Source organism: Columba livia, chromosome 1, assembly GCF_036013475.1.
Source record: "Columba livia isolate bColLiv1 breed racing homer chromosome 1, bColLiv1.pat.W.v2, whole genome shotgun sequence".
NCBI classification, from domain to species: domain Eukaryota; kingdom Metazoa; phylum Chordata; class Aves; order Columbiformes; family Columbidae; genus Columba; species Columba livia.
In genome coordinates this window covers 171,808,762-171,833,195 of record NC_088602.1, presented here as the reverse complement: position 1 = coordinate 171,833,195, position 24,434 = coordinate 171,808,762, and the positions used below count along the sequence as shown (strand labels likewise).

The 24,434-nt window shown below is 40.0% G+C and overlaps 1 protein-coding gene across 3 annotated transcripts; it reads right to left on the bottom strand.

The window, feature by feature from the left end:
- Positions 1 to 34: 34 nt before the first annotated feature.
- Positions 35 to 24,434, bottom strand: ST13 (ST13 Hsp70 interacting protein). 3 transcript variants are annotated; one of them, XM_065046485.1, is made up of 12 exons: positions 24,355 to 24,434; positions 18,040 to 18,097; positions 16,740 to 16,809; positions 16,549 to 16,619; positions 15,971 to 16,037; positions 15,319 to 15,403; positions 13,138 to 13,248; positions 11,693 to 11,795; positions 7,595 to 7,711; positions 6,832 to 6,895; positions 5,573 to 5,655; positions 35 to 1,813 (listed from the first exon to the last, which is right to left on the bottom strand). In XM_065046485.1, the coding sequence occupies exons 2-12, from the start codon at positions 18,094 to 18,096 to the stop codon at positions 1,685 to 1,687; spliced, it is 957 nt and encodes a 318-aa protein (XP_064902557.1). In that variant the 5' UTR covers position 18,097; positions 24,355 to 24,434; the 3' UTR covers positions 35 to 1,684. The 3 variants fall into 3 exon arrangements, with proteins under 3 accessions (XP_064902557.1, XP_064902547.1, XP_064902563.1); XM_065046475.1 differs by lacking the exon at positions 24,355 to 24,434 and adding an exon at positions 23,967 to 24,183; XM_065046491.1 differs by lacking the exon at positions 24,355 to 24,434 and adding an exon at positions 23,441 to 23,829.

Here is a 24,434-nt window from a genome sequence, read left to right as displayed (position 1 = left end):
GGTTTTATCAGAAAGTTACACAAACTCAGAAAGCTTTATTTTTCAAAACCATACTTTATTTTTAAAGGCTGAGAGAAGTATTCAGAACTATATTTCTTAAGCAAAAAGATTCACATTTCATTCTGCAGGGTCATTAGTTTGAGAAAAAGCATTTGGGGATTTATTTTTTGCAACTGTTGTTGAGTTCCTACACCAATCCAAATATATTTTAAAATGGTAACATCAGTTATGACTTAAGATACAGAATTAGAAAACAGGAACACAAATGCTGAGACTCAAGTGGTGAAAAGGTAACTATGGTAATTTTCCCACAGAAAGATGATGTTTTATCTAAGACAAACGGAAGCAACAACTGTCTTCACTGGCAGACAAACTGAACATCAGCAGCACAGACACTGCTTCAAGAACACCCATGCTGTTAATCTGCAAGTGTTAGAAGAATGTTTTGTCTGCTCCAGTTACTTCACCTTCTCTTCCATATCACAAGCCTCAAAACCATGGAAGTATGAACCAACAGCAGCTGTTTTTTTTTTAAAGAAAGGGATACAAGAATAGGTGGAAGACTACAGTATGCAGCAAAGGAAGAGCCATCACCTCTAAACAGACAGTGGGACTTTGGCTGAGAAATTTTAATCAATAACCATGTAAGGACTCAAACCGATTCAGAACCCAGAGCTGCAATTTTTTTGGGTATTCTCCCCTTCACCAATTTGTAACTCTGCATTTACATGTTCTGCATGGCTTGCATTTCAGTGGGACAGAGGTAGTGATGGGAACAAGATTCCTTCCCTAAAGTTTCCAAATAGATGAAACCTGGTAAGCACGGCCCCAAGGAAGGGCAAGTGCAACCAGCTGAGGACCTGCCAACTGGGAAAGAACAAGAGCACAAGCACAGACAGTAAAGCTGCTTTCCCATACCCAGAGTGATAAATAAAATGTTACGTAAAGGTGCTGGACAAGTATTGAGCAAGTAACAAAACTTCTGTGGCCTCTACAATGAATACTTCATGCCAGGTTATGCAAAGGATAGGATTACACCTTTGCTGCACAGTTGTGGTGATAAAAATATTACATTATTTGCAGAACTTCCAGTGTGTAACTAGCTAGCATGGTTGTACTGATAATTTTAATAGCTATATAAAGTCAGTCATCCATTTAAAAAGAAAATAAGGACTTGTATTTGCAGCAGACAATTACTTTATCCAGTTAATTCTTCAGACTTGTCCCACCTTTGATATTTGTGACTAGGCCAACTTTTCTGTCCTAAGGGGATTAAAACGGACTTCAACTGTTAAAGTTCCTTCCTCTTTGCTCACTGAGAGTAATTTAAAAAAACAAAACAAAAACCAAAACAAAACAACAGAACAGCAGGTTTTTATCTTACACTCCTGGAATATTATAATTTCTTACAGAAGTGTTCATTCGAAGGAAACTGTAATACTTATAATAGGAGGTTGCAACTCTCGGACAAGGAGAGATGGTTGAAACTAGGTCATCTGAATATAATCTGAGTGTGATAAGCCAATCATTGAACCAAGTCAATGCTTGGGACTAGAAAGCAGTTGTCCTTAGAACACTCCATTTCTCTTCTTCAGAAGATCAGAGGTACAATGGTTTTATTGCAACACTGGTTAGCCAAATCCAACCCTCTCCATTCAGATATGATTTTTAGGAACCAGGGATTTTATGGTTTACTGGCAAATTTAGCAGACAATTTACTGATGAGATTCATGACCTCGGGTTTGTTCTGGTACTTGGACATATTTGCAGGATTCTGGAGAATATCTTGGAACGCAGTCATAATTTCTGGATCCTGCAGGACAAAAAGCAAAAATATTAGGGCATTTATAAAGCAAGTGTACAAAAGTTAGTGGTTATATAGTTCCAACACAAACCCAGTCTTGCTCAGCTTTTAACATGACAAGACTAGATCAGAGTTCTGGGCAACAGGTCTCTAAAAAGAACACAATTATACAGTGCCTGCTGTAAATGCTGCATCAGTAAACACCAGAGTCATTACTGAAGCTGTTACAGTAATAGTGCAATGTGTGAAAAGGGCAATCACAGCTCTTTTTCCCCAAAATAGAAGCCAAACACAGCCACTCCTACTGGATTATTTCTACTCAGGCATCTTCAAATGCATTTTGAAGGGAGCAGGAGCTGTGTGTGTGTAGCATGCACGATACAATAACCCTCCTTAGAGCAATAGCTGCTACTCAACCCTTTGACCTCTGTTTCTTCTACAGTAGAAACTTTAATGTGCTGGACTGTGAGCAGATGATGTGGCAATGTTTGGGTTTAAAAAATGCATCTAGTTCTTAGCCATTCCCTACCTCCTCTAAGAAATCACAAAAAAGAGAGTCTTGTTCTCTCTCATCACACTACTGTGCTGCAGTTAATAAATACATTCACATATACATTAAAGTCAGTAGGCAAAAGGATACCAACTTCATCTTCTCTTTTTAGTATGAGAAGAATTAGTACTTTTTTGTGCACTTCTAGTACACCTTTGGCTGCTGTTAAACTAGAGCTAGTTTTACTCATTTTACATGTGCGTGTTTTCAACAGTGCCCTTTAATAAATTTCTATAGAATGATTTTACATCTCAGCCTGGAAAAATGTTTCCATTATAAGCAACATCTACAAGGATTCAAGTTTTCTTTAATCCAGCTGAAGCACAAGCAGTGTATTATGTCCAATACAAATCATCTGCATCAGCTGTAATTTAATTTGCCATTCTTTCTAGCACATTTAAGTAGTCTCACTGAAAGATACAATCTTCCTTAGATTTCTAGCCCATTGCTACCACAGATGTATTCTTCGGAAACCAGCAAAAACCAACTGGTGTCCTCATCTATTCTAGCATCAGACACAGACAACAGCTGTTTAACAAGCCTGATCCAAAATTGCAACTGGAGGTGTGGACTCCACTGACATCACCCACACGGTTCAGTCATGTTTTATGCATGTTTGGAACCAAGAGTCAAGCCTTATCTTTTGTTAGAAGCATTTACAATTCTTTTATCTCTTTCATATAAAGGGAGTCTATGAAAAATAGGATGCTGAAGTTCAGAAAACAGACATTAGATAAATTTTCTCCACTTCACAGAAATCCTATACAAAGAAAAAAAGACAACTTTCACAACTTCAACCTTCTTGAATTTCCGATTTCAAAACGGGGCATGTGACTATACAGATCATGCTGTGGTGTTAAATCTGTGGTTTCACCTGTATATGAATCCGGAACAAAAAGCTGAGTAAGCTTAGTCACTGGCTTGCATCGAAGCACACCTAAATGAGTGTTAAATATCCAATTTTACGCTATGTGTTTTATGGTCCTGTAAATTCATAACAAACTAATCTGTACATGTGCAACTCCCTGGAAGCCTTCAACCTTAGACTCTGTTTATAAAAATGTTTAATACATCCAAGGTTTCACATTGATGATCAATATTATAAAAATAGAGTTTTTCCATCAAGAAAGATGTTTTTATACTAGTTTGCACAGATTCTTATCTTTATGCTACTGATGGGCAATAACCTCTATAAACCTGTCCATAGGCAGCTACATCCAGTTCTTTGGTTGCTTCTACAGATGACAAGCTCAAGTTCACAGCATAACCAGTTTAATCTAGCTCATGTTCAGGCACACGCAGTTGTAAGGTTTACCAAGATGTTAAAAGAAACAGGCATATTTCAATGTCAGCTCATTGAGAATAGCCTGGAAGATGATGAGACGACAGTCACTATGTCTAAAGAGACTGAAAAGAAGGTCTACACTCTTGAGAAACTCCAATTTCAGCAGTTAAGTGCTCGCTATGAAAAGCTTCAACATACTGTCAGTTTAAATAGTATTTTAAGATTAACAACTCAGGAGAGACTTGGGTGATTCAGTGTCCGCAGACTTTCTTGTAACACCTCAGATAACCTACGTAATAGCTGCAAACTACCCTTATCTATCACCATATTCCATAGCTGCACTGAACAGAAGCCAAGCAGTACAAACTACTGTCTTTTAAGGCTAGAGTTTACACTGCTGATTCAGAAAGGTCCAGAACATCGTCAGCTGAACACTTTAAGAAAAGAAGGTAGTGCAGACATAGGTGAAATGCTGAATAAGTCACATATAGATGTAAACCTTGTACAAAAGAGGTCAGCAAGAGACAAGGCTTTGCTGACAGGTTTTACATGTTAAAACCTGCCTGCGTTATCAGGAAACTCCGTCGACACACACTCTTGCAGACTCCTACTCTATGTTGGGGTACATATACTCAGCATGCAATGGAGCATTCTTAAAGGTACATGGCAAGTGCTTAATGTTTAGCTGCACCTCAAAGCTCTGTTTTCAGCAACTCTAATTTCAAACTCCTTTATTACAGTATAAATTAGCCAGGTAATTAATCACAGTATCACAGTATGTTAGGGATTGGAAGGGACCTCAAAAGATCATCTAGTCCAATCCCCCTGCTGGAGCAGGAACGCCTAGATGAGGTCGCACAGGAACACGTCCAGGCAGGTTTTGAATGTCTCCAGAGAAGGAGACTCCACAACCTCCCTGGGCAGCCTGTTCCAGTGTCTGTCACCCTCATTGAGAAGAAGTTTTTTCTCAACACAAGTCATAGGATTTTTTTTGATTGTTTGGATGCAAGTCAACCTTACCAACTGTGGCAGCCTACACAGAGGTGTGTTTCAAACCACCAGAAACTATTAAAGAAACCCATGAACTTTTGCATGGAAAGTGATGCCTTTTTTGTGGTTTCAGGGCATACCAAATAAGGGCCCCTTTGTGATGCTTTTATTTAGCTGGGGATCATAGCTGTTCAATGAGCTGGGAACAAGAAATAACTGTAGTTCAACCACAGCAATCCAGAGAAAGTAACAAAACACTTTTATATTTGATCATATTAGTATGCAAATGTAACTATATAGCTCAGATTTTTCCTAGCCCACCTGCCCCTAGAATTGATGATGTTGGATATGTTCTAGTTAATATGCTGGAATATTTTTCTTGTGTAAAAGTAGTCACGACACTGAGCAACTAATCAAGCCTACTGGGGAAATAAGTTTGCTTTTAAGATTAATTTAGAAATTGCTAGATGCAGACATAAACCAAACACTTAATCCTCAACATAGAAAGGCAATTCTCATCTCAATATTATTGTAATGTATTGTGTTGCAACAATATTAATCATTTTTTGTTTGTCTATAATTATCTCACCACAATGTGTGTGCACCCAAAAAGGAGCAATTGAATTATACCACGTGGAAAATAACCATAAACATTAAAGAGACTGAAAAGAGATGAACTCTATACAGCACACAGTTTTTCCTATCATAGGCAAGTACAGAGCTGGGGGGAGGGACACCTTTAATTAAGCTACCATCAATTTGAAAAATAGCTAACATTGATTCCAGACAGTCTGGTGCCACATATGCAAGGAAAGAATTTCACAACAGAAATAAGAAAGCATCCCATTGCTACCCCGAAGTTCACATCTTTCTTCGTTCCCTTAGCTCAGAGGCACTGTTCTCTCGTTCAGAACATTTAGCTTTGATTATAACAAATACTCACCTGCATGGCCACAAGGACTTCTGGGTCACTGAGAATCTCATTGAGACCTGGCATACCTCCAGGCATAGCCCCGGGAAATCCACCTGCAAACCCAAAACAAGAAGAATACATGATGAAAAAGAAGAATACATGATGAAATACACACAGTTCATCTATAAAGGAGGCTTACTAAGAGACCAAAACATACTTCCTTTGCCACATCTCTAAAGCCCTGTCTTCCATAAGGCTACAGCTGCATCAGTGAATGGAAAGCGAGATCTTTACCTTCTCTTTCTGTGAAGACCTACATCTTACTTCATCCGTGCTTTTTTTAACCAAATTGAATAGGAGGCTTGTAATGAGTGTCAGGTTCTAGTACCTTGTACACAGATACAGCTATTTTTCTGGTTAACTTAAATCAGGTAAGTCTCAAGCTCAATAACATAAGCAGTCTGAATGCCTGGGGTGAACAACTCAGAGCAAAAGAAGGCAGATCAATAGTAGTACATCCCAGGTACATTCCACATTTGGCAGAAATTTAGGTTTGAAAAAATTGTACCAAAGGAAAAAACAAATCCTTGAAGCAAATGTCTGAAGTTGTGTTTTTGAATCAGCAGCCACCCCAGCTGTGCTGAGCAGAGCAGATACAGTCTCGCTTTGGTTCTCCTGACAAGCTGATCGGGCTGGAGCATGCACACAGCCTACCTCAGCTACATCCCAATCTTCAAGAGCGTTAGTACTTATCCTTGTTTCTCCCCAATTTCTTTTACCCCCAAATAACATGTAAAGCCTGATTTTCATGGAACTGTTCAAGGACAGCTTTCCTATAAGGTAAACTGCACTACCTGCTTTAAGAAACTCTTATGGTCAACAATAGCTTACAACCAGCACAGATTTCCCTAATATTCAATCAAAGTTTTCAACCTAGAACTATTGTTCTTAAGCAGAATGGGTCCAAGGCACCCTGTGTAATTTAGAAAACACTTTTATACTACTTTTTCAGTGCATACTATTAAGGAAACACCGCACCATATAATTACATTATCCATCATTACTGATGTCTGTCTTCATTCTATTTGCTACCCAGCATCAATTCTCTAAGAAAAATCCCATCCCTCCGCCCACTAGTGCTTAAAGAGTTGTTTGTAGACAAGTTCTAAACTTCAGAAAATATTTTTCCCTGTCTTGAGAATAAATGCTATAAAAACTGTGGTTATTATACTCCACATGGAAATAACAATCACTTCTGCATCAAATATTGGTGCTTAAAAATAAAATACCTGGGAAGCCACCTGGGAAACCACCAAACTGAGCTCCTCCTGCCTGTCGTCTTGCTTCTTCCTCCTGCAGATGAAGGCACATCATTCCACAAAAAGCAATGGAACTACAGCCCATTTTCTACTGCTCAACTCGTTTTAAGACCAAAAAAAAATAGCTGAGACTGTTTCAGGCAGGTACACTATCACAATAAACAAAGCACTCCACTATGTACAAAACCACTGACAAGAAACAGCACTCTACTCTTACTTTAGTATGTTTTTGCAGAGAAGTTATGCAGAATACGTTTTTACTGACTATGAACTCTATGATTTGTTTTAGCTCCTTAACTTACATTTTTAGAAGTAACTGCCACCCCCAACACATTAAAATATATAAGTAAAGCATGAAGAAAAGGCAAGCAAACTGTGTCAGGAAATTAGGAAAAGCAGCAAAATATTATCCTGAATTTAGAACCTCCCACTTTGGGAGACTTTAGCACTTCAAATCAAAACTATTCTGGCACAGTCATACAATAACTGACTTCTTGAAATACAATATTAGAAAGAGATTCTAGGGCCTGTTTTTGCCATAACCAATAAAAGCAGATGCAGTACAATGCCCTCTTCTCCAGATTTTATTACTGGTCAAGTAACCAAGACAGAAACCAACTCCCTAAAATTTTATTTGAAGACTTAAAAGTAACTCTTCTCTGCAATTTGTTTTAACCAAAATAACTACGACGCTCTCCAAATTGTTAAGAAATATTAAATCCTAAGTATTCACCCTTTGTGCTTTCTCGTGTTCCTCCCGTGCCTTCTTCACCCTTTCCATTCTTTCCTTGATTTCCTTTTCTTCACGCTTCCGCTCATATTTTCGGCGATGTTCTGCAATTTTCTGAGCCTGTTACAATGGAATACCGAGATTTTGTATACATTTGTAGCACATCACACAACATATTTCAATACAAAATATATGTAAGCGTAACGATCTGCTTTTACCAGTTCTTAAAAATCAAGGTTTGACTTCACATCCTGAAACCCCCTTTGATTTAGGAGCCATTTGCTGATTCCTCTCTATGGCAATCAGTTATTCATGTCTACTCAGCCCTAGCTGTATTCACCAAAACATGCACTCCAGCATTACTTTTTTGCTATAGAGATCTGAGACTTTATCATAGTTAAAACCTAAACACATTATAATTCTACATCCCTTTGTGCTTTTATGCTGAAATATTAATTTCTTCAGGGCTAAAACCAACAACTTCCCCAGAAAAGGGAATTTCCACTAGCACAACAACAGGGAAATATCATTCCCCCTCCACACACACACTTCAGGTAGTGTCACTGCTGTTCCAGATGCCTTTGCAGCATACACAGCTGGACATAAGCAGTCCAAAGAATCCCTGAACCAAACCAAGAAAGGCTAGTGAGCAAAAAGTTTGCTTCCTATTATTAACGTTTTCTCAAGCCTATCAAATGTACAAGCCCCAGTAGAGAGAGTAGTTAGCAATTAACTCCATAAGACTCAATATAACAATAGAAAACTAACTGTAGCGCTGCCTTCCTGAAGCATATCCTTATACAGCATTACAAAAAATGGCTCACGATTCCACAAGTTTTGTATGATGGTTACCTTGCATCACCATGTAACTAAAAAAAACAGCAAAAAGTCAAGGTTCAAGAACAGAGATACTAGCTACTACTATAACAGGTACTCTTCTATTCTTTCAGAATACTCTTTAAGTGAAGAAATTATTTTAAGTTGTGAAGTTTCAATACAAGTTATTTTAGCTAGGAGATGTTCATTCCATACCACATCATTCTTGAAGTACATCTGCCAGAGAAAGCACAATGCAGGCAGCAGGACTGGCTGATACAGAATGCAGCATGCGTTATCAGAACCTGATGTACTGGGCACTTAATAGTTCATTAAGAGAGAGGTAAGTAAGCTTTTTTCTCATTTGCTTTTTAAATGAAGCATAAAGAGTTTCCAAAGTTTTGATTTTCACTGTTATAATGAACTAAGCATTTTTAGAATTTGACTTGAACTTTCAGCTAGAAGTGCTACAAAATAAAAAGCACTATGAAAGCTGGAAGTGAATAAAGGTGAACAGATCATCTTCCCTTATTAAAGATAAAAAAAAATCACCCATGAAAAGATCATACATTTTTTTCTTTGAGCTACATATGCAGATGTCCGCAGTTGCCAACTACAACTCAATGTATCACAGACATACTCTGCTGTTTCTGTGCATGGGCAGATTAACTGGGAAATAAAAGGTTCCCCCTCAGCCAAGCATTAAGTATACTTCTTACAAGAAAGATTAAGACCTAATTACATTTACTACAGATCAACAGTCTCCAACGCAGACAACTAATAGGTTATAAGATGGTTGCCATTATTGTTTTGTAGGAGACAGTGTCTTCTATGAAGACATGACAAGAAAACTGAACGCTGAAGTTGTTAGACACAGGAATGCTTATACATGTGGCAGGTTAACCTTGGCTGGCTGCCAGATGCTCACTAAGCCACCCTCTCACTCCCCCTCCTCAACAGGACAGGGAGAGAAAATAAGGTGGAGAAGCTCATGGCTTGACATAAAGACAGGAAAATTACTCATCCACTACCATCATGGACAAACTCAACATGGGAAACATTAATTTACTGCCAATTAAAAATACAGTAGGATGATGAGAAACAGAGACATAACTAAAAGCATTTTTCCCCTAGCCCCCTTCTTCCTAAAGCTTCACTTCACTCCTTTGTTCCCCACTCTTCCACCTCCTCCCTGCACTCTAAGCGGCGTAGAGGGATGGGTCTGTGGTCAGTTTATAACACCGTGCCTCTGCCACTCCTTCCTCCCCATGTGTTTTTCCTGCTCCACCATGGGATTCTACCCCACAGGACAGTCCATCAAACTGCTCCAACACAGGTCCTCCCCACAGGGCAGAGTCCTTAAACAACAGACTGTTCCAGCATGGGTTCCCCGTGGGCTGCAGCTTCTGCCAGAAAAACAGGTTCTGCATAGGCTTCTCTCTATGGGCTCCAGTTTCTGCCAGGATCCTGCTCCAGTGTGGATTCTCCATGGGCTGCAGGATGGGTATCTGCTCCACCATGGACCTGAACAGGCTCAAGGGGGACAGCCAGCCTCACCATGGTCTTCTCCATGAGCTGCAGAGGAACCTTCGCTCACACGCCTGGCACACCTCCTCCCCGTCCTTTCTTTGCTCATCTCTGTGTCTGCAGGGTTGCTTCTGTCACATTTATTTCCCTCTCACAGCTGTTGAGCTGCATTTTTTTAACCCTTTATTGAATACGTTATCACAGAAGCAGCACCAACGTCACTGACCAGCTCAGCTTTCACCAGCAATGAGCCTGGTTTGGAGGCAGCTGGAACTGGCTCCATCTAACAAAGGGACAGCCCCACATCTCTTCTAAGAAGAGGCGAGCCCTGCTGTCTCTACCTCCCCCAAACTTTGTGGTGTAAACCTAATACAACAGCTGCAGTCTGTGATCTGTCAATCATTTGAAAGGAATATGCAGAACAGATGAAGAAGAAAGCCTGCTATCAACGGTCTTATACATGTTACACTGAAGTTCTGTCTTAGAAGAATGCCAGGGTCAACGCTGAAAACCAGTCTTACACAGATTATGCTGCCCTCATGGGGCAGACTAATGAAAGCACAAATCACAGCAAAGTTCTTCCTTTGTAAAACACATTTAGGATGAAGCTTTGATCAATTCATAAACATCTTTGGGGAAAAAAACCCATCCATTATCAGCATTCTCTTGCTCTTTTGAATGTTTTTAGTCTAGATTCTAAAATGCCTGGCAAACTTCAACTGCTTCAGGTTGTTTAGATTTTATGAAGGAACGTATTATTTCATAGTTCAGTTACACACCCAACCCCAGTGTGCTGGTTTCTCTGAAACGGAGTTAATTTTCTTCATGAAGGTAGAAACTCTTTTTTTTGTAGCTAGCACAGCCATTCCTCAGATTTAGTTTGAGAACAAGATAACACCTTGCAACAGAATTAATGTTTTTCTTCAAGTAACTTTCCAGTGGTTTTGAGTTGGAATGATGAGATTGTAAAAACTTACTGTTACTTCAGTTGTTGTCTGAGAGGCAATATCTTTCTGTGCTCTATATCTACAGGTGTGAGGCAGCTTGGAAGAGGGGCATGGATGGGACAGACTATGACTGACATCCAGGCTGATCAGTGAGAATATCCCTTGCCATTGGCATCATGCTTCATGAGAGTTGGGTTTTCTGGCTGGGGAGACCCATTCTTGTTCTGCTTTGTTGCAAATGAGTTCTGTTCAGGAGCTCCTTTAGTTCAGCCTTTTGCCATTCTGCAGTGGGCTCTGGATCTTTGTGCCTTCTTCTCTCTTCCCCAGGGACTGGCTGCTCAGGACCAGAGTGCTCTGTTCCCAGGACTGGCTACTCAGTGTGGATGGAGTTTGTGAGGAATTACATTAAGTATCTTTTATTTTATACTCTATTTCCATTTTACATGTATTAGTAATAGTATATTAGTATCATTTTGTTATTTTATTAAACTATTTTGATCTCAGTCAATGAGTTTCTCTCTTTCCTTTTGATTTTCTCCCCTATTTGGGGAAGTGGTGGGAGTAAGTGAGCAGCTGTCTTGGTTTAGATTGCTAGCTGGGTTTAAACCACAACACACAGAGACTCAATTCCTTTACACACAGCCGTAAACAGCTGTGGTTGAAGACAGAAGTATTTATAAACTCAGTCTGAAGTGTCAGATGACACATGAACCATTCCCACAAGACTATGCATATTGGAAGAATCTGAAAGCAGCAAGCAATGTCACTCAAACAAATAGAGGAGGGACCTCCATCACGCCTCCCCACTTACTCTCGGCTGCACCTCCTTCAGCATAGCGCTAGCATCCTCATCATAATCCAGTTTACAAGCAAGTGCAAGATCATGAGCGGCCTCCTCCCAGTGACCCAGAAGCCTGGAATTCAGAAGATACCAACATTCAGAGGGAAAAGCAAACTGAACTCTGATAGTTCTTTAAAGTATTTACAACTACATGGCATTCATTATTTTTACCTGCATCTATACAGACTTACAGAAGCCTAAAGCGTAATGATCATGGTGTTTTCTGTAACCTGAACACATTAAAGGATACTTGTTTGCTTCATAACCTCACAAAAACATTTGCTTGATTTAACAATGAGGGAAAAACCCCCTCAATTGGGTAGTTTTGTTGTTTGCTATAACAAGGAAGGGTCTAAACAGGGAGAAGGAACCCTACCTAAAAACATGAAGCACACTAATAAAAATGCTCCACATCACTAGAGACACATTATGTGTAAAACTACACATTCAGTGTTCTGTACAAGTCTACACCACTACTACCTGAAGTTTAAGCAGACCCTCTTTACTCAGCACTCAAACATCCTAGCTAACTGAATACCCCATGTCTTAGTTGAAGGGATCATACAAGCTACTGTGTCCACTTCTTAACCATTGATAATCAAAAAACCTAAGCAAATGGTGGTATTCCTAAATGGTCAAATCACTTCTGCTTACAAGCAAAGGTGTTAATCCAAACTATGCTCCAGTCTTCTCTTAGTTTCCATGTCATTTATTAAAACTGTAGACACTAACAAGCTACTTTCAGAACATTGTTTAAAATGCCTTTTTTTTTTTTTAAAAAAAAAAAGTTCTATTAGCATTTACTGCTTTCATTTTTATACAGACTAAGAACTGTCACCTTATTTGGTTTTGGTTGATTTATTGTCATTTAAAAAAAAAGTTTAATTTTACTTTGCGGGGATGCACACTGGCCTAATGCTGTTTCAAGTAATTATGCTGCTTGCTTAATACGACTCTTCAATTGCAACAAACAGTTCCCTTAATAACTATGCAGTTTACTTTATAAAGAGCTCTAGGATCTAATGGAATAAGGTCAGCAGAAAAATGTTTAAGAATTATAGGTTAGTAAATATAAACTTAATTAAGTGAAAAGAGAAGACCTCCAAACACATAAAACCCATAGTCCTAGAAGTTAAAATCTTTAGCAAATGTTATTTAGAACAGCAGTAAGCCATAAGAAGATACATTTTGAAAAAAAAAAGGCAGCACCAGAAATATTACTATTAATTGCCATCAATAAATCACCATCATCCTTTCTTTCCTGGAAGCCATACACTCAGTACAATTTTTTTGGCGCAGACCTACTGCTCTCAGGTACCAGACAGACAGTTCAGAGACACAGAGAAGGAGAGAATGCATAAACAAAACTGTTTCCCCCAAGTAAGTCAATACCAAGTATAGATACAGTTCATTACCTATGTGCTTTCCCCCTCCATTTGTAGGTCTGTGCCGAATCAGGATTAATCTTGATGGCTCTGTCACAGTCTCTAATGGCAGCATTTGGCTTCTGTAGTTTCACAAAAACACTGCGGGAACATTGATTGTACGTATTGAAATACCAAGCTACTAACTTAAGCTGGAAATAATTCTGGATGACTAACAGGCAACCTAGTAAGAGAATACATTTGAGGAGCTGAGTGCAAAAAGATTTCATAGTGATAACGAAGTCACCAAAATTTAGTTCCACCCCCCCCCCCCCTCACTGCAGGTGAACCATTAGCAAGAAACAAAAGCATTCATTGTTCAGACTAGAACCTTGCCAGCAAGAACAACTTTAGTGCACAAGGAGAGGATACAGAAACGCAACGTATTGTTCAATTCCATGGTGTTTGGAATCTACAGCAAATGGAAACTAGCAATTTGAACAAAACAACATTAATATTATGCATGCCATATTACTATGGTCTTTAAAACAGTAAGACAAAGAAAGCACTAGTTATCATACAGGATGAATGGCTAGAACAATCAGGTACTACAAAAGGAGATGAGTCAAAACTTAGAAGAGGCAAAACAAAAGCTCAAATCCAGAAAGTAGCCCTAATCCCTTGTCAGTTAGGTGAAATAACTGCACATTTTACCATGCACAAGCATAGCAGATTAACTAGTAGGACAGTACTTTAAGAGGGTCAGGCATTTAAAATTAAAAATTTCTGTAGGAAACACTAAAAAAAAAAAAAATCCTGAATTTAAAAAGTATTTGGTATTCAAGATACTCAAAGTCAGAACCTCTGCCCTTTTAAATCTACTTGAAAACAATTTATCAGCCTGTAAGTAACTTCATCATTAAGGCATGTTATAAAGCAAGCACAAAGTGGCACATTGTCTTCTAGAAACAAAGAGGCGGACAATGTGTAAGTAAACTGTCTCAAAACTACACCTTGCCAATGAGAGACATTCCAGGGCTGCTGGCTGCACAAAACCCCCCAGCCTCCCAATCACACCCCCCAGCCTCCCAATCACACCAGCCCACTCCCCAAACCAAAAGCCAAGTCCACCCAAGATGGATTACTCACAGCACTTCAGCACTGCTGTTATACTGCAGGTTTTACCATATCCTAATATATTGTTCGCTTTCTTCTACAATAGACCAAATTGAAGTAACTTTTAAACTTTTCCTAACACCTTTGTTTTTAATTTCTAATCCCAGTCCTGAGACAATATGGCATTATAAGAGGCTTTAAAAATACTACTATGACAGCAACAACAATAATTTATTAAGGTGCACAAGTGGCGGTACATGCAAAAACTTTGATATGGAAATGAAAAAATAGCAAGGCATGTATCAGTTAAGGCATAGTAGAATAGAACAGTTAAAGGACACTAATTAATCACAAAGAAGTCATCAGAAGTAGAACATTTATTGGAATTATACCTTGCTATGGAAAAGATCCACTGAACTACCACATCATCCATTGTTAATGTGTTTTTTTTTGTGTAAAACAAGGAAAAAAAATCTGTGGGAACTTCTGCAGCCCATACTTGACCAGCCTTCCTCAAGAAGGATGAAGACAAATATATTTGTGCATTATGAAAGTTAGGGCTATCACACTTCAAATCTGGCAATGTTCCAAATGTGTCATCTGCAGCCTGGTACATGTAATTAGCAGTAAGGTGAATATTGAATGGGTTGAGAAATAGTATGTCCTGTTCGAATATAGACTGTTGAACAAAAACAAATCTACTTTCCAGTGAACAAATTCACTGAGCAGGTACAACAGCGAGAGAATTTACATGATCCACAATTTATTTTGCATCGAAACAAGACATGATTTCAATCACCCTCTCAATGCCAGAATAATCTTCAGATTTTACAAACATTTGTTATCCAGCATTATTTTAACTCAACATACCAAAAGCCATATTACTGTAATGCATTTCATAACATAATTCTGTTACTCTATTATCGAGATTCTTTATATGGCTGCTTCAGTAAATCTGGTTAATCCCATGTAGAAGAAAATGCATTAATTGTACTTTTCTCTTTCCCCCATGTGGTTTAAGTTTACATAAATCCTCAAGTTACCATTACATTTAGGTTTCTTCAGTAAAATAACTGAACAGGCAGAAACATAAATCACTAGCTTTTAGTGACTCACCTTGCCCTCTTGGCATATAAGATGGCCAAACAAGGATTCAGCTTGATGGCATCCGTGAACAAGTCGACAGCCTTCTGAAGTTCACCTAAATATGAGTAGCAGTAAAGTTTCAATCATTATGCAATGTAATTACATCTAAATTGCCAAACCTGCCTTACAGGGTGTTCTGTCCCTAGGCACTTCTTAAATTGAAGATTATCAACACAGGAAAATAAATTTCTCCCTCTTGCTATGCTACTGAAGTACAAACTCCAAAATTAACGCTGGAGGGGAGGAAAGACTTTTCCCAGTTAAATTTGTACATTTAACTTTGTATGCAATCAAATAGGAAGTCACCTCTTTACTACATAGCTTCTTACTGCGCTAAGACAAACCACTAGAGACACTAATCGTAATATGTAGGGAAGTGCTATAACCATCAATTTGTAATTAAGATGCCACAGTATCTCATTCTCCCTGCCCAAAACTACAGCTACATTGGAAAGACAGTACTTAAAGAAGCTTTCATGTTCTAGGTAGTTTGGGGTATCCAACAGAGTGGGTTTTATCCTCCCTGAAAGCATTCAAAATGGTCCAAGATATTTCCTTTCTTTTTTCAAAAGGAGAACTAAACCTAATGCCCTTGAATATGTACCAAAAAGCAACTTATCACCTTCACTTAGAGCATTCATCGCTTCAATCTTCTTCTCATTAGCTTGATCCATCATCTCTTCAGTTACCTAAAGAAATAAAGAAAATTAAAAACATGCACAAAGCCCAAAAGCTGTAGAGTCGAGGCCAGAATTACCATGCTAAGACAGTGCCAAAGAAGAGAACTCCAGTTTTCTGATTCCAGAATCTTTTTAATTTGCATTAAAATCATAGTAAAAAAATTGCTTTCAGCTTGGAGACATTAGCCACCATTATTTTAGCTAGAAAACGCTCAAAAGAGAAACTGAATAAAGGCATATTTCTACATATCTAGTTTTCACAGGTGTTTTGTTTTTTTGTGTTTTCTGACTTATTTTCCTCATTGAACTTTTTGATGGACTCTTACTTTGAATAAGAAAAGACTGTGGTTTTAAGCCAGTAAGTTTTCTATTTAGAAGAAAAAGAGCCACAGCAATAGCTGGCTACAATAGCTGGCTACCTTGCTAATACTCATCCCCTCCTCAGTTGCTATCCTTGACTAAACTCAAAACCTCTCCATAGCTTTTCTATTGCCACAGATGTTGAAAATATTGTGCTTACCTCCACATTTTCATCTCCCATTTCTTGAGGGTCATCATTGTCTGGTTCAATCACCCCCTCGTTGTCAATTTCTGGGGAAAAAAAAAAAAAACAAAACAACACAAGATCAAGCTCCATTTACAAACAGAGAGAAGATTTCCAGAATCACGTTTAAACTGATTAAATGTGATAAAGTCATTTGTTTTCCACACCGAGGTCACTCTCTTCACTTTCTGGTTCAGGCGATTTAGCTGGCTCCTCTGGCTGTTCCTCTGCTTTGCCCTGAAAGAGAAACACATTTATAAGGGTACATTATTTCTGACATATATTCTAGTCCCACTCTAATAAATAGCATCAGAAAATCCAAAATTAATCTTCAAAGCATCGAACAGCTCTACAGCTGAACAGTTTTTCTTATTTCTCCTCTCACGTTAAGTCTATCAGGCATGCAAATAATTTGGAGGCCAAATTTTGACTGATGAGCTTCTACTTTTGGTAAAACCTGTCTTTCAAATTGTGTAATTCAATAATCAAAGCCAAATAATCCAGATAATAACCAATTCAGAACCAGTTTTGCAATGAATACTAACCAACCTTCTAATCTTCCTCCATTCCCTCACACATCCTCTGGATCAAAAATTCTCTCTATCTAATACTATTAAGTTAAGGCCCTTCAGCACTGAACAATAAACTGGTGTCAACAATTAAAATATTGTTTCCATTTGCCAAGGTCAGAGATCTTTGTCACTTATACACAGACTGTTCTGTCAAATGTTTTCCTCTCAACTTCTAACTACGTTACTGATTTCCTCTGAATCCCGTAACTTAGCACATCCTGCTTTATCACAGACATAAGCTGCTTGTCTTGATATTCTGTGTCACAGACTACACCCACTACATATCACTACAAAATCGCTCTATACAGTTTTAACTAGCCAGTAATTAGAGCATCCACTGTCTTGTTAAAAAAAAATTAAAAAAAACTTTTTCCAAAATAATTTCAAGTTTGGGAAAATCCTGCTATGAATACCTACAATCCAAATTCATTATTTCCCTTAAACAAACAAAAGCCAACAAAAAACTCTTCCACAATACTCCCTTAAAAAGCTGATTGTTCAATTAATTACGTATCAAATTCACTAATATTTATTCTCATGCAAAGATTAAAATTTAATCTGCTAATGACTACAGAACAGGTATATAAACAGCGAGGACATAAAAAAGAAATCAAGACTTCATTTGGCATTTGCATCGCACAGAACATCAGGCATTCAGGATTAGGGAAATGGAGCGTGATGACACTTGAAACAAACTAGGAAGCCATCTGAAACAATTCATGTATGTCATCCAATGGGCAGGCTTCAGACTGCACTGCCACATTCACCCACCCTGGCATATTTGCCTACCCTATTTGAGTGAAAACTGACACCAGTTTTTTCCCCTCTCCTGCTCAGTAATTTTTGCAGAGAGTCCAAATGTTACGTTTTCAATGACAGATTCTTTGTATCTCACCTTATTTGTCTCCTGTGTGGAGGCATTGGCTGGAGCAGGTGGTACTCTGCCTCCCATGCTTTTAGGCAAAATAGAGAAGAGAAAAAACAGTAAGATTATCAAAATAGTGGCATGTATTTTATCAATTCAAATCCTGCGAATCATCTCCACATTCTGTTGTGACACATAACACGATGATCCAATTCACTGTAAAACCAGCAAATAGAAAGCACACATTCAGCAGGCTTTTCTTAGTGTAGCATAACGCACACTGTCTCTGTTGGCTCTTTCACCTAGAACTCCAGTGGGACTTGTAGTCATGCACATCACACATCACCCTCCCACCCTTTCTCATACAGAAAATCTGCCTCCTTGGCTAAAATGGATTTTCTCCTTAAAACATATGTTTTAAGTCAAAGCTAAGTATTATTATTATAGATATTACTAAAAATAGAATTGCTTTTGGAACAGAAATCAAACAACTTAAGAGATCCCTAATTGCCTAAAATGCTTACGTGACAGCACCAAGCTGTGTGGTACAACTGATATGCTGGAGGGAAGCGGTGTCATCCAGAGGGACCTTTACAGGCTTCAGAAGTGGGCCTGAGCAAACCTCATGAAATTTAGCAAGGCGAAGCGTAATGTCCTGCACATGAGTCAGAGCAATCCCAAGCACAAATATAGGCTGGGCGGAGAATGGATTGAGAGCAGCCCTACAGAGAAGGACTTGGGGATGTTGCTTGATAAGAAGCTCAACATGAGCCGGCAATGTGCACTCACAGCCCAGAAAGCCAACCATGTCCTGGGGTGCATCAAAAGAAATGTGGCCAACAGGTCAAGGGAGGTGATTCTCCCCTCTGCTCCACCTGGAGTACTGCTTCCAGCTCTGGGGCCCCCAACACAAAAAGGACACGAACATGCTGGAACAAGTCCAAAGGTCACAATCAGGGGGCTGGAGCACCTCTCCTATGAGGACAGGCTGAGAGAGTTGGGGTTGTTCAGCCTGAAGAAGAGAAGCCTCCAGGGAGATCTTGCAGCAGCCTTCTGGTTCCTAAAGGGGACCTACAAGAAAGCTGGAGAGGGACTTTTTACAAGGGCAAGTGGTGAAAGGACAAGGTAAAGGTTTTAAATGGAAAGAAGGTAGATTTAGATTAGATAGAAGGAAGAAATTCTTCACCATGAGGAGGGTGGTGACGTACTGGAACAGGCGGCCCAGAGAAGCTGTGGATGCCCCATCTCTGCAAGTGTTCAAGACAAGGCCGGATAAGGCTTTGAGCAACCTGGTCTAGTGGAAGGTGTCCTTGCCCCCTTGCAGGCTGATCTTGAAGGTCTCTTCCAAACCAAATCATTCTATGATTCAAGCAAAAAATCGTTGCCTAGAAAACTATTCCATTTCTTTTACGTATTGCAATATTCATGCCTTTCTTCAGCTACAAGTTAAGGAGCATCCTCTGTATTGACAGCACTCTTTTAATATAGAATAAACTTCTACATTATAGCAACTTTGGTTAGCAGCCAGAAATAAGCACTGGCTTATTTCTGTTTCATACAACATCTGATCATACCTAATGGCAGGCTGACACAAGGACTACCATTCCCATCCATCCTCTGCCATCCACTCTCATTCGCTAATAGTTTTAAATTGCTCTGGCCATAGGCTCTCCAAAGGGGAAAACAAAACAAAACTAAAAACATTTCTGTCAACGCCAACGCGCTTGACCAACTCCCTGGGGTCCCACGAAAGTGGTTAGATGTGATGCAGGGGAAAGGAGAAGGCAGTGGGCAAAGTGGAAGGAGGAACTGGCAGGGTGCAGGATATCTGCTCTCAGGAATTAGTGCAACATAAAACTTTATCTGAAGGATGAAACCCTACAGCTTCTTCATTCCAGTCCAGCTGCTGCAGCCACATTCTCCCCTCTTTCCTACCACCTGTCACCAGCACCGTCTCACAGTCAGGCCCCAAACTGGCTAAAAACAAACCTGGATGGGGGGATAGGATGGGGACAGGGATGAGTTGGAGGAGAGAGGGTAAAGAAGGAATAGGAGGTGGCAGGATTGACAGGTCCTGGCACCAGGCCCTGCAGCAAAAGTCAAACAAACAGCACTATACCACTTCTAGTTTACAAGGATAAACTGTTAAGAAAAAAAATACCACGACTTCTGAAAAAAAAGGCACCTTCTGAAGCTACGGCAAAAATCTAGATGTGTCCCTGGAATGCTGACATTGCTTAGTCTATGTTATACTACAAGGATTAAACAACTGTCTTATTCATCATTCTACAAGTAGGCAAAAAAAATACAGTACATGTAGTAACCATTCCTCCTAAATTTTTGCCCTCGTAGGCTGACAATAAGACATATAATCCTCTACCAGTCTGTAAAAATCAGTCTGTAAAAATAAAAGTTCTCTCTAGGACTGCAGGGAGTGTCTAAGGGAGTCTTGAAACTTCTCCTGCACAAATGGAACTACAAATTCTGAAGCATTTTAGTAGTGCTAATAACTAAAACCCAGGCTAACACAAAGCTCACAAGACTCATCTAATGCTTGTTGGCAACCCTTTATTAAAAAACAACAACAAAAAACACACACACAAACACAGTAAGACTCTTTCAAAACCTGGTTTACTAGAAAGAGACTGAGAACCCTCTAAACCGTCTAACTCAAAAAGGTCAATAACATTCCCAGCTTCCAATACTGTATTTAAGAGCAGCTCAACCTAAAAAAACCCCACAGGATTCAAATTCTAGAGCAATTCCAAATTATCGGTCTCAAGATCAGCTGATTTTACATCACACATTGAACCATCTCAGGGCTGAAACAACTTGGTCAGTCGCCTCTCTTCGCACTCCCCCAAAAACTATCCATGCTTAGAACAGTCTATAACAAATGTTTAACTAATATATACACACACATTTCAAAATACAGTATTTAATGAACTTCCAAAGCTAAACAGTTTCACTCCTAGTCCTTGAAAATGTTTTTACTATAAGTTATCCTCTACTGAATCTACAGTTACAATCCCAGAACAATTTGAAGGCAAGTTACTCTAAAATCACCCCTTAAACCAGTATTTGATTACAGTGATTAAACACACAGCAAGGGTGTGCAAAGTCTGCAATGTATTTAACCTCAACAATATACAGATATGAGGAATTCTTGCAGGAAAAGGCAGGTACTGAGCTGTATAAATAGGGCATGCACACACACGAAAGATTTTAAATTAAACCTTTGTGCTAAAACAGTTGTGCAAATCCACTAACAACTTTTGAGAGCTGCCGGGACTCTATTGCAACAATGACCCTATGCTTCCACTCAGCACAGTGAAAAGTGCTGCTTTTATGACTTGCTAAAAGAACTGCAACTGGTATTTCTGCGTCTACTTTCATCACTAACAGCAACATTATCTTTAGAGAGAAACTGGATTATCACAAATTCAAAAAGGTCAAAAAACCTGAGCAAAACAGTGACCAAAAAAAAAAGGCAAAACGCCCTGTTGATCAATTAGGGATTCTGTGCTTTCCTTTCAAGGACTGCTATTGTTTCTTCGCTCAGTTACAGGTTTTCAAAACATGTTCCCTTTGATGACTCATTCCATAACATTTCAAGTCAAAACATTTGTTTTTTAATGCAATTATGAAAAACCAGACATGACTAAGAAGGATGTCAAAACACTTTCCAAACATAACCATACACTAGTGTATGCTTTCTATACAAAGAGCATCCATATAGAAATTAAATACAACTAGACAGAAAAAAGGTTAGAAGATAACTGCATGATGCAGTATTAACAGCTAGTCAGAAATAAAGCATCTCATTCTGGTTTTATGAGCAGTTAGCATAATCTAAGTTAAAATCATCAGCTTTAAGGAAAAAAAATCAAATAAATCAACAGAATTTTCATTGAAATATTTAATGACGGATTTCAGTATAATTTAATCATTATTCTGCAATCGCTCGCAACATTACTTTAGTGACTACACCTATATCTTTCAAATTAATACCAGTAAACCTGCCAGAGATACCAGACTCCTTATTCCCACCTGAAGCCAGGCCATGCTAAGTTTCAAGCAATTTCCAAAGAATGAGAAGGCCCTATAAATGCACTTAATAGTGCTGCAAACAGCACAGATATGGAAGGGAAGAGGGGAAGAATTCACCAGACTTTCTGTTTGACATGAGAAGTAATTTGGCTACCACTCCAAGTATCCAAATCTACGACTTACCTAAATATTCAGCTCAAACATGAAGAAAACCAGAGAACCTTAGAGAGCTACAGGAGCTTCTACTTTGAAACATTTTTAACTTCTGAGATAAAGATATCAGTGAAGATTTTACATGAAAAAAATGCCACAGTTCAAAACCTAATTTTTATACTTCTAATACAGGCGCCCTTTTATTAACCAAATAAAATCTCTCAAAATTAATCTGGAAGCTAGAGCCATTAACACGGAGAAAGTCAGAAATCAGATGATCACCTTTCCAGCCCCTAATGCTTCCTCTGGCCAAAAGAAGTCAGTGTTTTTCCTCTCCCTCCCAAAATATCCTGTTCACACCTTCAAAATTACACAACAGAAGAATGGAAGTAACCTAGGGTGAGGCACTCTGAAGTCTTCTACACAGTATCAAAAGCAACTACAGACCTGCAGGAGGACAAAATGCACACGCATTTTTTTCCTAGGTATACGTGCAGCTACTGTGAGTACCGCAAAAATAAGTGAAGTTAACAGAAGTGGTTTTACAACCACGCTAATATTCAGATGCATAAAAAAGTATAAACTTCATCATAAAAAAATCATTTTAGCCATTTCCATTATATGACATACTGTGAAATGCCCCTACGTGCATATACATGCACACAAAGCCCCACTAGTTTTTCAGCTAATTACAAGATCTATACAGCAGAAAGTACAATTAAAATACTTCCAGAGGAAAATTTAAAGAAAATTTTGTAAAACAAATCCCAGTTTGTCACTAGACAGAATCTTTTCACTTCTCTCTTCATAAAAGGTGTATCTGCAAGGGCTTTCCTCACTTCTCAGAGGCCTTTAGAGTAGCGAGAGTCGTAGCTTTGAAAGCCAGAGGAACCTTAGCTGAATACAGAGGTCCTGTGAGTTCCCTGCAGACAGCAAAGGACCTCACACCTTCCAACCTGGTGGGTTTGGGCGGTCATGGTGGAATCCGATGATACCTTTATATTGAGAAACAACTGCTACAGACAGGCCACACGTGCACAGAGGGACTATCTGCAGTGTAAATAACGCACATCTGAAGAGCCTCACAGGGGAACAAGATTTCAACTACTTGATACGTGGAACTTCAAGAGGAAAAAAAAATAAGCTTTGGCCAGGAACCACCCCGCTTGTTAAAACTGCCAGGTATTTTATGCTTTTGGGTACCAGGATGTAAATGAACGCCACTCACCTCCCAGCAAACTCATCTCCTTTCAAGACAGGCTAGCCAACTCTGCTGCATAATGCGAGAATTAGCTCGGTTTTAAGTATTACTTCTGGGGCTTTCTAGCCTGGAAAGCTGAGCCACAGAGATGGCCGGGGGGGAAGCTTTTGCAACAGGAATAGCCAGAGTTAAAATAAGTAAATAAATAAAAGGAATAAAAATATATATAAAAAAAAACCCACCACAAACAGAACAACAATATTCTTTTTTAAGGCTCGAGCTGTAACCGCGCCGCGCGGCAGAAAGGCACTGGCGCGAAAGCAGCAGCGCACCGGGGCCGCTCCCCGGCCAAGACACCGGGAACCGGGACCGGACTTGACCCGCAGCGGTGACACCCGCGCCCCCCACCCCGCCCCTTCCCAGCCACGCAGCGGGGCCGTGCACCGACACGTGCCCCCTCCCCCCCCCCCCCAGCGCGTCCCGCGCGGGATCATCCCTCCCCCTCCACTCCCCCCTCACGGCCACATCAACGGCGGCGCGGCCCGTGACCGACCTCTCCACCCACTCGCGGAGGAAGGCCAACTCCTCGGTGTGCAGCAGGCCCGGGTTCTGCTTGCACAGCCTGACGAAGGCCCGCAGCTCGCTCAGCTTGCGCGCGTCCATGGCGGAGCAAGGGGGAGACGGCAGTTACAGCCCAACCGCCGCGCGGCGCCGCCAACACTTCCAGCCCGCCCCGCCCCTCCTGCTGGGCCCCGCCCCTCCTGCCTGGCCCCGCCCACCCACAGGCCTAGCCCCGCCCCGCCGCCGCGCAGCGGCGGGAAAGTTCTAGAAGCGAAGTTGGCGGCCGAGTTTTGCCAGGTGTGGGGTTTGTCCCCCTCCTCGCTTGGCGTTGTCGCCCACGTCCCCCTGCTGCCAGAGTTTCGCTGTAGCCCGAGTCCCACCTCGCGCCTCTCCTCCGGGCGAGACAGGCGGCCTCCGCGGGCGCCTAAGCCCTTGTGGCGCCGCTCATTGGCGGCGGGGC

Excerpts from the sequence above, each read along its gene's own strand:
- ST13 (XM_065046475.1), bottom strand. The coding sequence starts at position 24,076 with ATGGACGCGCGCAAGCTGAGCGAGCTGCGGGCCTTCGTCAGGCTGTGC. Across the intron at positions 7,712-11,692 it reads TGAAGGAGGTGCAGCCGAGA|GCTCAGAAAATTGCAGAACA; the intron begins GTAAGTGGGGAG and ends CCATTGTAACAG. Across the intron at positions 1,814-5,572 it reads AAGTCCTTGTGGCCATGCAG|GATCCAGAAATTATGACTGC; the intron begins GTGAGTATTTGT and ends TTTGTCCTGCAG.